Source organism: Meles meles, chromosome 16 (genome assembly GCF_922984935.1).
Source record: "Meles meles chromosome 16, mMelMel3.1 paternal haplotype, whole genome shotgun sequence".
NCBI classification, from domain to species: domain Eukaryota; kingdom Metazoa; phylum Chordata; class Mammalia; order Carnivora; family Mustelidae; genus Meles; species Meles meles.
Window position 1 is genome coordinate 61,771,984 of NC_060081.1, and position 17,033 is coordinate 61,789,016.

General features: G+C 41.8%; 1 protein-coding gene across 1 annotated transcript in view; it reads left to right on the plus strand.

The window, feature by feature from the left end:
- Positions 1–17,033, plus strand: part of RPRD1B (regulation of nuclear pre-mRNA domain containing 1B) — a 50,590-nt gene that overhangs the window by 17,861 nt on the left and 15,696 nt on the right. The window contains exons 4-6 of the mRNA XM_045981511.1: positions 4,176–4,288; positions 6,098–6,224; positions 11,609–11,784. Of these exons, the coding sequence (XP_045837467.1) occupies positions 4,176–4,288; positions 6,098–6,224; positions 11,609–11,784 (416 nt within the window). The remainder of the gene's footprint in view (positions 1–4,175; positions 4,289–6,097; positions 6,225–11,608; positions 11,785–17,033) is intronic.

Genomic DNA, 17,033 nt, shown 5'->3' on the forward strand with positions numbered 1-17,033 from the left:
GAAGTGTTCATAGTGTAAGTAGGTAGCTCAAGAAAGGAGAAGCCTTATGAAGAAAATGATGAATAATTCATTTCCAGTGGAAATAGGAGAGAACTGAAGTAGGATGACGGTGGTTATCTCTTATTACACCCGCTTCCATCAGGATGGCCAAGACAGAAATGGGCCTGCATTATTTTCATTAGTTTGATTTCAGTCTTGTAATGCCATGAGTGAGTGCCAGTACAAAGTGGTAAAAAGTACTCCAGTTTAGGGGGTGGGTGACTTTGGCTATAGGGCCCAGACGTAGACTGATGAGCTCCTTGACTTTGGACAAACTGCAGCTTGTGGGCCTGGATATATGCTCATAAAGAAAAGCAACAACGTAGGTCTGTCTAAGGCCTTCCGCTGCCCAAATTCAGTGATTCTGCAGGTCCTGAGGTGTTAAGTGCTGTGCGATTTTTATATATAATAACTTCTGTATGAGAGTTTTAAACAGAAGGATTCAAGTTTTGTAATTTTTCTACCTAAAGTGTATTTAACAATTATTTCATTGAGCACTGTTCTGGGTGCTTGGAAATGGACAAAATATTAAAAAATTGTTTTTGCTTATGGGCTTATATTTTAGTGTCTACTAACACATTGCCACTCTGATGCTTTATGGTGGCTGTGTCAGTGAGGGTCATACCACACACTGCACATTAATTAGGCAGCTAGTGTGGTGCTAAGTACTGTTATTTATTTCGTATGCAAATTAATACTGTTAGATTTTCTGTTCTACAAATATAGCAGTCCTTGTTTTGCATAGCGCAGGACTGAAAAATGACTATGTAGGCCGAAACCATGCAAAATGATCTTAATAATCGAGGGGAAGAGTTATGATTGTTCCATGACTTTAAAAATATTTTTATCAGAGAATTGAAAACTCATGGTTGATTACAAATCTAGAGGGAACAAAAAAGATAGCAACACTAGGGGCGCCTGGGTGGCTCAGTGGATTAAGCCGCTGCCTTCGGCTCAGGTCATGATCTCAGGGGTCCTGGGATCGAGTCCCGCATCGGGCTCTCTGCTCAGAGGCGAGTCTGCTTCCCTCTCTCTCTCTCTCTGCCTGCCTCTCTGTCTACTTGTGGTCTCTCTCTGTCAAAAAAAAAAAAAAAAAAAACTTAAAAAAAAAAAAAGATAGCAACACTGATCGTTACCTAGCATGCTAGAACATAAGACGATAGAAACTTTGAGAATTAAAGTGCTTTATTCTTTGAAATGAACTGCACGATAGGAGTTTGACCAGAGCTTGCCTTCTTGTGTAATCCATGGTATGGAGCAAGCATCCTGTATGTTTGGATCGGCTTTCAGTGGTTTACCCTTAGTGCTGTCCGTGTCAGGAGGTATGTTGGAGAGTTCCTGTAATGTGAAGAATTTTGTCAGCATCACTTCCTCGAGACACAGTCGTCCTTGTCATCACAACCGATTTCTTATGTTGATAAGTTGGCTTTCACCAGGTGATTCTGCCTGGGGAACTAGAGTTTCTGGGAAGGGGTGGCAAGCCAGTGTCCCCTCAGCCCCCAAGTCTTCTGCAGCTCCCATTATGTTCCGTTCTCTCCTATTTTTCTTTTTTTTTTTTTTTTTTTTTTTTTTTAAAGATTTATTTATTTGACAGATAGAGATTACAAGTAGGCAGAGAGGCAGGCAGAGAGAGAGAGAGGAGGAAGCAGGCTCCCAGCCAAGCAGAGAGCCCGATGCGGGGCTCGATCCCAGGACCCTGGGATCATGACCTGAGCTGAAGGCAGAGGCTTTAACCCGCTGAGCCACCCAGGCGCCCCCCGTTCTCTTCTAGCATGAGCTTTAGTTTTAGTTTCTGGGCTCCTCTTTCATCTTTGTCATTTTCAGTCAGTTCCCTGTTCTCATTATTCATTTTAATGAAATGTCAGGTGAATTTGATCCCTGGGAAACAACACAACCAAACACTTTGCTGTTTATTTGTGAACTGAAATAACAGCTGTGCAGTGACCATCTAGTGACCTGAACGGCGTGATGTGGTCACTGATCGTGATGCATTTCTATTACTTACGCAGTGATTTGTGGAGTGAAGTTAGCAGCAAAGTTTGTCCTTTATGCAGTTACTCAGAGTGAATATGCTACCGTAACTGCAGTTTGAACCAGGGTGTTGGGGGACTGTTTCAACCTTGGTAACAAATCTGTGCATACTAGAATCTTGCAAAGTGAGGGCTGCCTTGATGCACGTGTTGCCGTTTTCCTTTATTTAGTAGAACAGAGGAACAAAGCGCTAAGAAAAAATAAAACCCGAAGTACTGACTTGGCTTTCACGTCAAGCAGTTTGGTCAGTTAATGTGTAAGGTAGGAACAGGAACTACATCCTTGGTTCCAGAAGAAAATGTTTAATTAAGTAAGAAGTGTACGTTATTCTGTTTATAACTCAGAGTTTTGGAGGCAGGTGCATGGTGACTCCTCCCTTTGACAGATGAGAGTGTGTGCTGCTGAGGAATTTGACTACAGTGGAAAGAGTACAGATTTTGGAAAGTCCTGCCTTTAGATGAGTTTTGATCTTCTCGGGCCTCCATTTTCTCACCTGCAAGCTGGAGATGCCATATCTCAGAGTTGCACAGAAACTGTTGCGGTGCCTGCCACACGTTACCATCGTTTCTTTACTTCCCAAGCCTAACTGTGTCGTTTAGACTTATGTCCCACAGATGTTTGGCATTTATTTTGTATTGGCCAGTTGTTTTTTTAAGATTTTATTTATATCACAGAGAGATACACAGTGAGAGAGGGAACACAAGCAGGGGGAGTGGGAGAGGGAGAAGCAGGTTTCCCGCCGAGTAGAGAGCCCGATGCGGGGCTCGATCCCAGGAGGATCAGGACCTAAGCTGAAGGCAGATGCTTAACGACTGAGCCACCCAGGCGCCCCTGTATTGTCCAACTGATACAAAAGGAACAATTTTGGAATGGGCACATTTTCATATCCATTTAAAAACATACAATACAAATAATAAATGTAATGTAAACTGTTTGCCTCAGAAGTGGTTAATTTTAAAATAGTGACTTAAGTAACTTCTCTCAGTTGTATCAGTCATATTTCTCAGCAATGGTTATCTTTAATTTTAAGATAAAATAAGGTTAGTTTTATTTTTAAAAGGAGAGTTTAAAGGACATGATGTGTGGAATTTCTGACGCAATTTTATTGATAGATTTCTCTCTATCTCAGGTTTTCCCTGCTATCTGAAATTAGACCATTCCTATGAAACATCTCCTAAGCTGAAATGGCATAAAGTGAAGAAGCAGTTACCATTAATTTATATGGAAAAATTTTTGAGCATTCCCAGACCCAAAAATAACCTCTCTCAGGCTTTTCTGATACTTTAGGCCACATCTTGCTAACAGATGCACAAAATAAATCGAGATAAAGCACAGATGCTCACAGATACAGCTCAGAGCTCTGGTGGCTTGATGCTGAGATGCTGAGTATAGTCGCTGGGAAGGAGCTCGGCAGGGCCGCACTGGCTGCGGGAGGTGCGAGCCGCCTCCACAGCCACTCCCTGCAGCACACCTGCTGACCGCTGTTTGCGCTTTGTGCTTTTCTTTGTGAAAGCGAAAATCCTCTTTGAATTTCTTTTGGTTAGTAAAAACCGTACTATTACTGTAGTAATAGTAAAGCAGTAGTAAAGTATAATAGTAAAGTAAAGCTTGTAGTAAAGCAAGCTTTAGAAACGTGAGGAATACCTGTTTTTACTTTCTGACATATCTTGCAGAATGTATAGCATTTCATTTTATATGCAGTGTATTTTCTACGAACCCTTCCATACATTGGCTTGCGTCATTATATTGTCTCATGGGTTTCTTACCACTTTGAGTCTCTTGTTAACTTATATTTTCAAGAGATAAGCTTTTTACTTAAATGTATTAGTTTGGTAAGTTTCATTTTTTAGATGATGGTTTTTGGTAGTATTTTTCCAGTGAGTCAATCCGAGATGACAGACCCGAGACCATTTTTTGACTCTTCAGTAATGTAGGGAACTACGACCAATTTAAAATAACTAGCGTCTAGGTTAACATTAAGCCATCTTTGGAAATGTACACCCCTTTGCCCTTTTTTTTGCATGTGGCCCATTGTGCATAGCATTTGACTCCTTCCTGCACGGGCCCTCGTAACCCAAATTTTGTGCCCTTTTCCTTCCCTCTAGCAACAGAGGAGAAGAAATCTCTAAAGCGAACTTTTCAGCAGATACAAGATGAGGAGGATGATGACTACCCTGGAAGCTACTCTCCCCAAGATCCTTCTGCAGGACCCCTCTTGGTATGTCAGAACTCCCAGAGAGGAGGACACAGTGGCTTGGTGGAGGGACCGCGCGTAGAAGATTACGGCCACAGGGTGGCGCCAGGGACCAACAGTATGGAACCACCAGAGGGCAGCTCTTAGGGCACTGGGCGCAAGATCCACCCAGTAAAGCTTGCCTGATAGCAGGCTCGCCTTTGTCTTTGCATGCCATGAGTCTGGATGGATTTATGTGTTTTATAGTGTTTGGACTTGGTTTTGTTTCACTCCTAGGACTTGAAAATACTCTCAAAAAAGTAGATATTTGTGAAAGGGTAGATAATGCTACAAAGATATTTGAATGCCCTCTGCCATGGCTTTTCTCCTGTAGCATGGTTATTTTATATAAGTAGACAGCTCATTAGTTTCTAGGATAGTCTGTGTGGCTATAACAAATTTGCTACACTATCACCTATTTAAGTATTAAAATAGAGATGAGTTTTTGATTATATATTTGCGTAGTTTAGCCTTTCATCTAAATTGGCTCATGACCTCTGTGTGATTGGTTGATTTTTGTTATTTATTTATTTATTTTCTTATTTACTTAACTTATTTTACTTACTGTCAAAGAAAGTGAGACTCAAAGAGATATTAAATAACTTGCCCAGTGTCTTAATTTGACTCTGGGTGTGACTGACCTCAGAGACCGTGCTCTTTACTGAGTTACATGGCCTCTCATTTTGGCTAAAAGTTTTACTTTATCAAACATAGGTGTGGCTAAGGCCTATGTAAATAGGAAGCATTTCTGGTTTGTGTTATGTTAAAATGTTAAATGAGATGGGGGGTTATGTGAAAACAGTCTTAGGCCATATAGTTTTGCATTTAAAAACCTCCAAGGGTGCCTGAATTATTAACTTTTAGAGTAATTGGACTACTGTCTACATTGCCACTTATTTACTCCTGGGTCATAATCAACTGGTGAATCTGTCAGCGTTCATTGTTTTCTGATTTTTTTTTAATATTTATTTGTTTGTCAGAGAGAGCGAGCAAGCACAAGCAGGGGGAGTGGCAGGCAGCGGGAGAGCAAGAAGCAGATTCCCCGCTGAGCAGGGAGTCCTCTGCGGGACTTGATCTCAGGACCCTGGGATCATGATGAGCTGAAGTCAGATGCTTAACCGACTGAGCCACCCAGGCATCCTGTTTTCTGATGATTTAAAATTACCCTTTTAGTGTACAAAGTATGCATTCTTGGTTTGCTCTTTTCTTCCTCTTTTTCCCCTTTGTTTGTAATTAATGAGTTTGACACATTTAATTTGGGGAGTGACTGCCAAAATGGAAACTGTCATCTTTGTGACACTCATTTTGTAAAACAAATCCAAGAAAGAATTGAAGTAGGCATTGTCATTTCATTTAATCAGTCAGCCCACAGTTGTTCAACATCTGGTACACATGCCTTTATGCTATACTGGAGACCAGACCATTCTGTATTAGGAATCATAACATTATTTGAAACTAAGCAGTATGAACCAGGCTTCTTTTTTTTAAAGTTGCCAAAAACATGCTCCTTTAAAAAGGTTGGTTTTTTGTTTTTGTTTTTTTTTCCAGGTTATGTAGAATTTCTTCATGCTCTGCTATCGACTTAGAAAAATTAACTGTGTACCTTCTCTTAGAATCCATCGTCCAGTCTAACCACTGACCTCAGTATAGACTCTGGTACCGAGCACAGTGTTTTTGTAAATGTCAGGAACAATTGTGTTTTTTTTTGTTTTTTTTTTCTGTTTAATTCTGGCTAACTTTCTTTAAATCCTGTATGTCTTAATGGACAGTGTTGTTTGTGCTTTCATTGTGCAGACTGAGGAACTGATCAAAGCTTTGCAGGACCTGGAAAATGCTGCATCAGGGGATGCTACTGTCCGGCAGAAGATTGCATCTTTGCCCCAGGAAGTGCAGGATGTTTCTCTGTTGGAAAAAATAACAGGTGAGAAGGTAGAGTTCAGTCGAAAGGTGAAGGAAGAGGGACGTTTCTCTAATGCATCAAACCTTAGGTCATGCTTGTATCTGCAGATACAGATTTCTTCAATGTGGTATTGGGTTTTGCAAACAGCGTAACTGTTTTGCAAACAGCGTAACAGTCCATGCTTGAGTAGTGATTCTAGGAAGTAAGCAGAAATGCAGCATGCCACAACCTGTGGCACTCTTAAGTAAGGTCTGTTGAAAACGCAGGGCAAATTGTGTATGTGATTTGGGGGACAGGAGAGAAGACATTAAATTCATGATCCTCTTACTAACAAAACTTATGATTCAGTGCTGTGTGATTTATACACTGCACACAGACACACCCCATAGAGCATAGTGCCTTTAATGCCAAGAATGCCAGGTGTATATTGTTAGTCATGTCATTTTGCCCTCTTGATGATCACCGCCAGTCAAACAGGGAGGGACACATAACATTATTCCCGCTATATGCATGGGAAATTGAAAGGAAGGAGTGAAGCACGAGCTAGTATTCATAGAGAATGTTCTGTGCCAGATACTTCTCTTTGTGATAACCTTTTGAGGTCCCTGACTATATATCCCCATATTGCATAGAAGGAAATTGAGGCTTTTGAGAGGTTAGGTGTCTTCGGGCAAGATTGCCATCTCCATTTTCTTCACGGCATTTGATCATTTCATGTTTCTGTGTCCCATTTTGGTAATTCTTGGAATATTTCAAACTTTTCTACTATATTCCTTAAAGTGGTCTGTGATTAGTGATTAAGACTCACTGAAAGTTCAGGTGATAGTTAGCACTTTTTAGCAACAAAGTATTTTTTGATTACAGTGTATACTTTTTTTTTTTTAGACGTGCTCTCGCACACTTAGTAGAACAGTGTAGTGTAACCATAACTTCTGTATGCATTGGGAAACCAAAAAACTCATTTGACTCCTTTATTGTGACATTTGTTTTATTGCAGTGGTCTGGAACTGAACCTGCAATATCTCCCGAGGCACACCTGTATTTTAAAGGTGGTTGGGGAAAACCTTTCTGATAAGATGACCTTTGATCAGAGGCCCCCAAGATTAGGAAGCAAGCCATGAGGATATCTGAGGGAAGCAAGTGCCACCCAAACAGAGGGTACAGGCCGAGTAAAGACTTCAGGTCAGGAGCATGCTTAGCTGCAGGACACATCTCGGAGGCAGTCTAGATCCTACAGGCAGCATCTGGGCTCACTCTTCCTTCCCCAGTTCTGGGAGTTGGACCCTACTATCTGTCAGTCCTTCCACTTTTTCTCAGCCTCCACTCCCCTCCGGTCTTACTTTCTTCTCTACTTAGCAGAGAGTCTTTATAATCGCTCCCTTACATACGCCCTCAGTCTCTGTTTTTCCTCTTTCCTCTTCACTGCAGTCTTCTGGAAAAACTCCAGCTTTCCTCTTGGCTAAGTCCAACTTTTGAGGTTATTATAGTGATCAACTCATTTATTCTTACTATCAGAATTATAGTCTGTAAAAATTGGGAGCAAATTAACAGAAAGCTAGTAACATATATGATTTTATTTATCTGTTTTCACTGACCTAAAGGTCTCGTGTCTCAGCCTTTTTTCTTTTTTTTTTTAAGGTCTACTTATTTATTTGCGAGCGAGAGAATAAGTGCAGGGGGAGGCATGGGGGGGTCTGGGGCAGAGGAAGAGGGAGAGAGGATTTCAAGCAAACCATCCAGTGAGCCCGATGTAAGGCTCAATCCCATGACCCTGAGATGATGACCTAAATCAGGAGTTGGACCTTAACCAACTGAGCCCCACAGGCGCCCCACTTTTTTTAAATTAATAAAAAAATTTATTTTGATTTTTAATTGCAATAAAATACACCTAATTTACAGTCTTAACCATTTTTAAGTGTACACTCAGAAGCTCTAAGCACATTCACATTATTATGCAGCCAATTTCCAGAACTCTCTTCATCTTACAAAACTAAAACTTTATACCCACTTAATAACAACTCAGTTTCCCCTTCGGCCACCTTCCTAAATCCAGCTTTGCCTCTGTTCTTTCCTGGACCCGCACAGGTGGGTGTGGCTGAGAAAACAAATAACACCCATAAGCTGACTTTTCTTCCCACTTCTGTGGGTGAATATGCCATTTTCTAAACCAGCCCCCTGCCTGTTTGTCAGCCCTGTTCCTTCTCATTGCTCAGGGACAGTGCTCCAGCAGTCGTCCGTGTTTTCCCTCTACTGGCTCATGCCACATAGCACAAAAACATGTACTTTTCTTCCCACGTGGGAAAAACTTTTTTTCTTGACCCGTACGTTCCTCTAGTTACTGCCTTATTTCTCTGTTCTTTGTAATAAAACATTCTAAATAGATTGCCTGTGCTTATTTGTCTCCCTTTCCCCTCTTCCCATTCTCTTTTGGTTCCACTTTACTGAAGCTGCTCTGATCAGTGTTGTTGATGATTTCCTTCCATGTTGCCAGTTCGATGGTGAATTTGACCCAATATTTACTTGTGGTTGTCGTGACTTGATCTTAGTAGCGTTTGGCCCAGTTGGTCATTTCTTCTGATTTGGTGCAGTAGACAATAAAAACACCCGGACCAACCCAGACATCTGTGTCCTAGTTCCCAGAACCTGTGAGTGCATAATCTTCCATGGCAGTAGGGTCCTTAAAGGTGTGATGAAGTTACGGATCTTGAGGTGGGGAGGAGTATCCTGGATGATTCAGGTGGGCCCCTTCTAGTCACAGGGTCCTTCTGAGAGGGAGGCCAAAGGGCAGTAGTAGAGAAGGAGATAAAACCCTGGAAACAGTCTTTGCTGAGATGCATTTTGAAGGTGGAGGAAGAGGCCATGATAATAAATACTAAGATAATACATTTGTGTTATTTTCAGCCACTTAACTGGTGATAAATCTGTTGCAGCAGCAGCAGCAGCAGGAAAGTAGGACTCTTTCCTAGCTTTCCTCACCGCCCTCTGGCTGTGGCTCTGTAGTCTCCTTGGGTAGTTTCTTCACTCCTCTGTTACCTCTTAATGTTTAGTATTTAGCGCTCTTCTCTAGTTAGTTTCACTGACAGTTTCTCTTACCCAGGTTGATAACTTTAAATAATTTTTAGGCTCATATATATCTCTGTTGTTGACTTGTCATTTGAACTTGAGACTCATACATCTAGCCTTCTGCTCAGTGTTAATAGTTGGTTGTCTCAAAAACCATCTCATACCCGCCCTGTCTGAAACCAAACTTGTCACCTTCTCTCCAAAATTCATTGCTCTCACAGTCTTCCCCTTATCAGTAGATGAGCCCCTCATCATTCCTGTTGATCAGGACCAAAACCAGTGTCTGACCCCAGTGTCTGATATTGTCACCACTTCCACTGCTACTACCTGGCGCAAGTCACCAACATCTTCACTGGGATTATTATAGTCGTTTCTCTTTGGTCTCCCTGCTTCCTCCTTATCTCCCACCCCTAGCCATCGCTCTGTTCTTCACATAACTAAAATAACCAGAGTGGTCTATTCAAATGGAAGTCAGTGCTCAGAATACTCCAGTTATATGGGCTCCTTGCCAGGCACTTTCCCCTTCTAGGGCTTTGTACTTGCTGTTTCCTCTGCTTGGAATGATCTTCCCCAGATGGTCACATTCATGTGGCTTGTTCTCACTTTTTCCAGGCCTTGGTTTACATACCATCTCAGGGAAGCTTATCCTGACCACCACATTTAAAAGTCCAGTTCTCCCTCTGAATGCCCCATGCTTTCTCCTCTGCCTTTTTTTTTTCCCTAGAATTCTGATCTTCAGCTGATAAACAAGTAAAATGTAGTATATTGGTTCTCTTCTTATCTGAGAATGTAAACTCTTTGGGACAGAGAGTTTTTGTCCTTTGTGTCCCCTGTTGCTCTGAGAGCCTAGAATGATGTTGGGCATAATAGAAACCCACGTATTTATTCAGCTAATTAGATGGTTTGGGGCATAGCAGTCCGACTGGAGTGGGTTAAGTGACAGTGGTAGGAGAGGAGGTGGGTACCAGGTGGGTACCAGGAAAATGGTCAGCTCTCCTGAGGAGTTCTGTAAAGGAGGCAGGGAAATGGGACAGTAGCTAGAGAGTGACATGTGGGCAGCACATTTGTATGCTGATGATAGTGCTGGTGGAGGAAGAGAAAGAAGTTGAGAGGTGTGGGAGTCACAAGGGACAGTCACAGCAGCAGAATCTTGGAGTGAGCAAGAGGGAATGGGATGCCCTTGCTCTTGGTTTCAAAGCACTGATCTACTCTTTTGACCCTTAAAAGCCTTTCTAAAAATACTATATATGTGTGTGTGTGTGTGTATACATATAATATGTATATATATATACATGTGTATATATGTACATACTATATATATTAGAGCTCTAATTTCACCAGACCCACATGAAATTAATTTTTTCATTACTTTTCTAGTATAGATCATCCTTTTGTCTCTTCCTCTCATTTCCTAATGTTGAGCTTTGTTCACCTCCTCTTTTCCAAGGATATCCTCTCTTATACTTTGATACTTCAGCACAGTTTTTTCCCAAACAGTGAGTTACAACGCATTAATTGCATGTGAAATCAGTCTGGTAGGTAATGATGAAAATTAAAACAAACAGACAAACACAGAGTAGAAGATGGAACACTTTGCAAATAGTAAGGATAAGTATTGTTTTATGAAACTTTCGTTTCTTTTTATGTGTTTGCATAAAGGTGTTTCTTACTGTGGGTCGTGTTTAAAGAATTTGAAAGAACATCAGTTCTTATCAGACCCCATATTTTCTTGAATGGAAGAAGAGAGCTCCTGCCCAGGTTCAAGACTTACATGGTACAAGGGCAGAGTCCTGTTTTAGAGACATTTTAGATCCATTTTACAGACATGGTTTTGAGTCCCAACTCCTCTGCTAACCACATGGTATCAAACCTGTCCTATAGCTTTTATTTAGTCTTAGTTTCCACACCCAAGAAATGAATGCTTGCTTTTGTATTTCAGAAGAACACGTGAAGGATTCTTAACAAAATAGTATGAAAACGCTTTCAAAATACTCAGAGGCAAGAAAAAATTATTTCATGTATGACTATGACCTTATATATTTCTTTCTGTTTGTTTTGTCTGTAGAGCTTTTTCAGGAATAGGCATTTAGAAATCCTTTACAAGATTCCCCTCCTTGTACAATTGCCTCACATCAGGTAATTCAGAGATGTCCTGTCTTGTTAACAGGAGTGAGTGCCTTTGGATTTCTCTGTCAGCCCATCCATTGTTTGTCTACAGGTTCTGGCTTATTCTTGGACTCTGTACATTGGGAGAGAAACTGTTAGCCTCCCCCAGAAATGTTTGCAATGATGCCTGTGTGATTTCTATATTGTCTCTGTTTTTTGGTCTCATTTGTACATAGACAAAGAGGCAGCTGAACGTCTTTCAAAAACGGTAGATGAAGCATGTCTGTTACTAGCAGAATATAACGGGCGTCTGGCGGCAGAACTGGAAGACCGGCGCCAGCTGGCTCGGATGCTGGTGGAGTACACCCAGAACCAGAAAGATGTTCTATCAGAAAAGGAGAAAAAACTAGAAGTGAGTACCTGCCGAGGCAGACCCAGACTGCCCAAGTTTCCCTTCCTATAGTCCACAGCAGGAGGTTTCTTTGTGCTTTCGTTAACATATTTTTTTGTCTTTTAAAAACTAATGAGTTGAGAAGATCCACCAGGTATTGTAATCATTTGAACCGAGTTGAAAACAAGTCATGTTTTTGTGTGTCCAAGAAAGAACAAACCGGAATGCAAGAAGCATTGAAACCTTAAAGCATTCATGATCTTAATACTACTTTAATTTGAACTCACATTAAAAAAAATTGTAGATTGAGGTACGAAAAGAACAGGTGGTTGGCAAAACCGAAGCATGTGTTTTTGGTAGGATTCGGAAAATACTTAAAATTGTCTTTTTTTTAGATTATATTAAGATTTCTGACCCGTAAGCTGTGGTTAAAGCCGGAAAGTAGTCTGCCTCTCAGCTCTGTCTGCAGTCAGTTCTAAAACTTCACAGTAGTGCTTATGGAGTCCAGTTCTCAAACTGCTGAGAAGGTGCTACTTTCTACCCTAAGTTGACATTAGCCTGAATGCCCTTGGGGAGGGGCTTTAGAACTAGTTCCTTACCCTGCATTTATTTGGCTTCTTAATTAAGTACATGGTGGTTTTACATCAGTGCTTGTGTAACACAGCCAGCGGTGTGGACATTTGGGAAGCTTTGCTTGCCCCAAGCTGCTAGCAGTTTCAGTGGTCAGGATAGTTTTCAGTCAGAGAATCTGTTATATATCACAGGAAGCACCAGAGTAGGTACAGGGGGGAGGGGATAGTCCCCCCTCCCCACCCCAGTACTCAAGAAACATGTTCTCTGACACAGAGGGAGGGAAACGGAGCTAGTCCTGTGGCTGAGATTACCGTCTTTGCCTTTCCACGCAGTTGGCGACTTGAGGAGGGCAAGCATTGACGGGCACTTTTGACCCTATCCTTACCTGCAGTGATTACGGGAGCAGGGCTGGGCAGTGGTTGGGGGAACTTCATAAGCCAGTCTGGAAGTGGAAGATGGGAAATGGTTGTGAAAGTAGTATGGTTTAGATTTAGAAATCGACACTGACCAGAAATCCTAAAGGGAGTTTCACAGGCAATACCAGACGGTCATTTATCTGAAATGCTCATCTTTCACTGAGGAAGCATTTTCAGCACTGTGCCCCGGGACTAATAAGAGAGTGTAATTAATGATTCTGGTTGTAAGTCACCATGCCATCTGTTGAACTGCCCCTTGGCGACACATTAAGGGCTTTCTCTGATCTGTCAGACATTGATTATCATGAGCAGCTGTTGTTGGGTGGAACGTGGCAAGCTACCATAGAGGACAGAGTCTTTGAGAAGGAGATTGGGTTGGTAGAGTGGATTAACTCTTTATTTCCCTTCCTCACAGTTGCACTTGGCTCCCTGTGTTTTCTTGGGGAATCATTCTGGTTTCTTTGGAATCAGTGGTTTGTGAGATGCTATGAAAGGTCATTATGCACAGAGATGGATCAGAGATTTGGGTCTGTTCTGTAGCTACAGTCCAAATTTCCAGTCCAAATTCCTCTGCTCATCTGGGCATTGAGGTTCCATTGCTTAAGAATCAGAACAGGAAGGCTACCATTGCTGGAAAGTACAGATTCTGAGCTAAAGGTCCTTTCTTTTCTCAAACCATGTCACTTAGCCACTAGAACAAAACCATTCACTGTAAAAATGAAGCTAAATTTGCTTGTTTAAAAACAAAAGACTAGATACAATGTAATATGTTGAGATCTGACTAGTTTTTATCTTTATCCATGTTTGCTAAAACATGTCTGCTCTCTAGAATTAATGATTTTTCTCTCCTATTCGGGCGCAGACTGGTCTCACTCTACCAAACCCTTGTGGCGATGGCAAAACTTGAAAAGTATGTGCCGCTTGAAAGGTGATGTGTTACCACTATGAATGATTTTCAGGCCTCGCAGTCTCTTGTTGAGGGGGGCTGTCATGAAGTATGCTTGTCCTTTTAACATTCACTTTGTAACACACGTAATCCTTGTCTTAAAATTGCCATATCAAAATGTAAATGAAATCTGCTTTTGTTTTTTAATCTTGTCTTTACCTTTAATGTATGAACACGGAATTCTTAGAACTCTGGAAATGTAATGATTTGCTTGAGAGCCTGTTTTCTTCCCAAAGTTCTTTTTTTTTTTTTTTTTTTTTTTAAATATTTTATTTATTTTATTTGACAGAGAGAGAGATCACAAGTAGGCAGAGAGGCAGGCAGAGAGAGGGAGAAACAGGCTCCCCACTGAGCAGAGAGCCCGATACGGGGCTCGATCCCAGGACCCTGAGATCATGACCTGAGCCGAAGGCAGAGGCTTAAACCACTGAGCCACCCAGGCGCCCCTCTTCCCAAAGTTCTAATTTGTTAACAGATAAGTTTTACCCCCCCCTTTTTAAAGATTTTTATTGATTTATTTGACAGATAGAGATCACAAATAGGCAGAGAGAGAGAGGAGGAAGCAGGCTGCCCGCTGAGCAGAGAGCCCCATGCGGGGCTCGATCCCAGGACCCTGAGACCATGACCTGAGCTGAAGGCAGAGGCTTTATTTAACCCACTGAGCCACCCAGGCACCCCTTCACTCCCCTTTTTAAGTTCATCTCTTCCTTCATGTAACAAGCATACCTTTTTGTCTTTCACTTAAGAATCTTATGTTTGATTTTTGGGTGGCTCCTAAGCTTTGGAATAGGGAATGTGATGATTTGGAGCCAAGGATGATTTAGGTGCTGGCATGTAGGAGGGGGCAGTTACGGCTCACAGAGAGAGATTGTGTTTCTGCCCTCAAGGAAGTCATAAACAGCTTCAGTGAACATAAAAGCAAACCAGGGGATTATACATAATGTAGATTAAGGAGGCAGTTGGCCACTCTGATTGTGGTTTAAGGTCAAATCCTAACTTCCTGGAAGGCAGTAAAGGGCTTTTTGTAAAAGGAAATCGCAAGTGAAGAAGAGAAATATGTTTATAAATGGGAAAGCCAGACTGGAGCAGACAAGTGTGTGAAGAAAGGAAAAAACCCAGAAGCGGTGGGAGGGAAGTGCCCCAGTGCTCCAATGGGAACCAGGCTCTGTACTCTTTAAGGAGCTGCTTATTCATGAATAAAGTCCACACAGCCCATGCCAGCCAGATGTCCAAAGATAAGCAAGATGCGCTGTCTTCCCTCAAGGAGCTCACACTCTACTGGGGGAGAAACAGCAGTGAATGGAGAGTTAGAATGTGAGAAGTAAGGGGAATATCATAGCTCACTGTCTGAGTAATAACAACACTAATTTGGTCAGAAGTTTATTTATAATATTAGAGAATTATTAAACACATGGGCAGTTTCTGAACCCTGTAATACCCTTCAGCAGATCTTCTGAAGTCTGCTAGCCTTTGTGGTCTTATGCTCTTGCAGTGCCAGGAACAAAATTTTTCTCGATAAATATTTGTGTGTGAAATTTCCATCAGTCAATGCACTCGTTTTCTTGTTTTGGGTTGTTATTTATTTATTTATTATGGTTGGGTGAAAAGTGGTTTGACAAGTCTGATTTAATTTGTGGCAAAGAAAGGTGGCTTTCTGATAGAAACTCCTATGGCTTTTCTCGTTTGTGCTTTTTCCCCCTTTAAGTAGAACCATGGTTCATTTTGAGATGACGGGGTTTTGTTTTTTACCCATTCTTTTGTTTTTTTGCCTCTGTTTCTGGATGTATAGTGACGTTGGCCTTGAGCCTTCCCCTTAAACTCCAGGCAGGGTTAGAAGGGGGCTGCTTCAAATCTATTTGCAATGCTTTTGTCACAAACGTGAGAAAATCTAGAAATGGGAAGGAGGGCATGTGGAAGGAAGCACAAACGGTAGCCTCGAAGTGGTTAAGAAGTTTGGAGGGTACAGAAGAAGGCTAATTCAAAAAGGTGAGGCCAAAGGTACCAGAAAAGCCTCCAGACTTCAGATCTTAGAGCAAAGGGGAAGTTTGTTCCTGGTAGACAGAGGTGACTGTTACCCCAGTTGTGTGTTAGAAGCTCATAAGCCATGTCAGAATAGGTCGGATGGACTTCCTGTCTTGTCAGTTTGGATAAAAGCATGATGTGGTTATGTTCGTCTGAGTGATCAGGGCATGTGGAGGGAAGAGGAATGAACAGAGGGAGGGAACAGAGATCTATTTGTACAAATGTTGGAGGAAAAAAATGAAAAGGAGCAGGTACTCGCTGTTTTACTACTATAATATATCAGTTATTTTTATTCACATCTTAGTGTTTGGTTGTCATTTCTGGAAAAAAATTTAAAAAGGCATTGGCACTGAATCTCTAGATTGTTTTGGGAACTATTGCCATTTTAACATTCTTAACTTCCAATCCATGAACACAAGATTTCTTTCTGTTTACTTAGATCTTTTAAAATTTCTGCTGCAGAATTTAAGAAAGCATGCAGGAGGCCCACTAACTGGTGCATTTGCCATTACAAAGGCCCCGTTTAGGTGCCACGAATACCAAGGACCACAGGAGAGGGCAGTAGCATGCACCGCCTTTTAGTAGGTATGTGTACCCCCATGTTTACGGAGCGTGCGTACAGAGGCATGTGTGCTCAGCAAGGCCACCAAGGCACAGCCATGACAGACAGCCTCACTCTGCTCAAAATGAAGTGGCATGTTGAGGCCTGGATGTAAGTCATTAACGGAACTGTTGAGCTGGATGGAACCTTAGACATCGTGGAGTCTGACTCCCGAATTGGTGAAGAAATTCAGACTCAGAGAAGGGAGTTTGCCACAGACCAGGAATAGAATCCAAGGCAGACATCTGGTAACTTTCCACCAGGCTTGTGTTTTCCTTTGTTGTTGTTTTGTTTATTTTAAATTTGATTCCATCAGGTCAGCAGCCAGAAGGCATCCTACACAGAAGAGCAACCAAAGTTGAATCATTGCAACAATCCCCAAGAACCTTGTTTTAGAAAAATGCCATCTTCTGGAGGGGGATTAAAATAGCTGTATGAAGCATTTCTGAGTGGCCTCTGAGAAGACCTTTTTAAGGTTTGAGAGAGCCAACTTTGCCACCAAGGTTCTACATACCCTTCTGGCTGTGACTGTACATGCTTTGGGGACGTGGGAGTGATTGGCTCATTGAACTTGGGGCTGCTGCTTCTCCCCAGCTTGGCACCTCCCCCTTGGCCATAACGAATACTCGGGAGTAGAGCCTTCTACTTCAGACAGTACAGCTGGGAAGGAGGAAATGGCCCAGGATCTAACATTGCCTTGTGACTCTTCGTA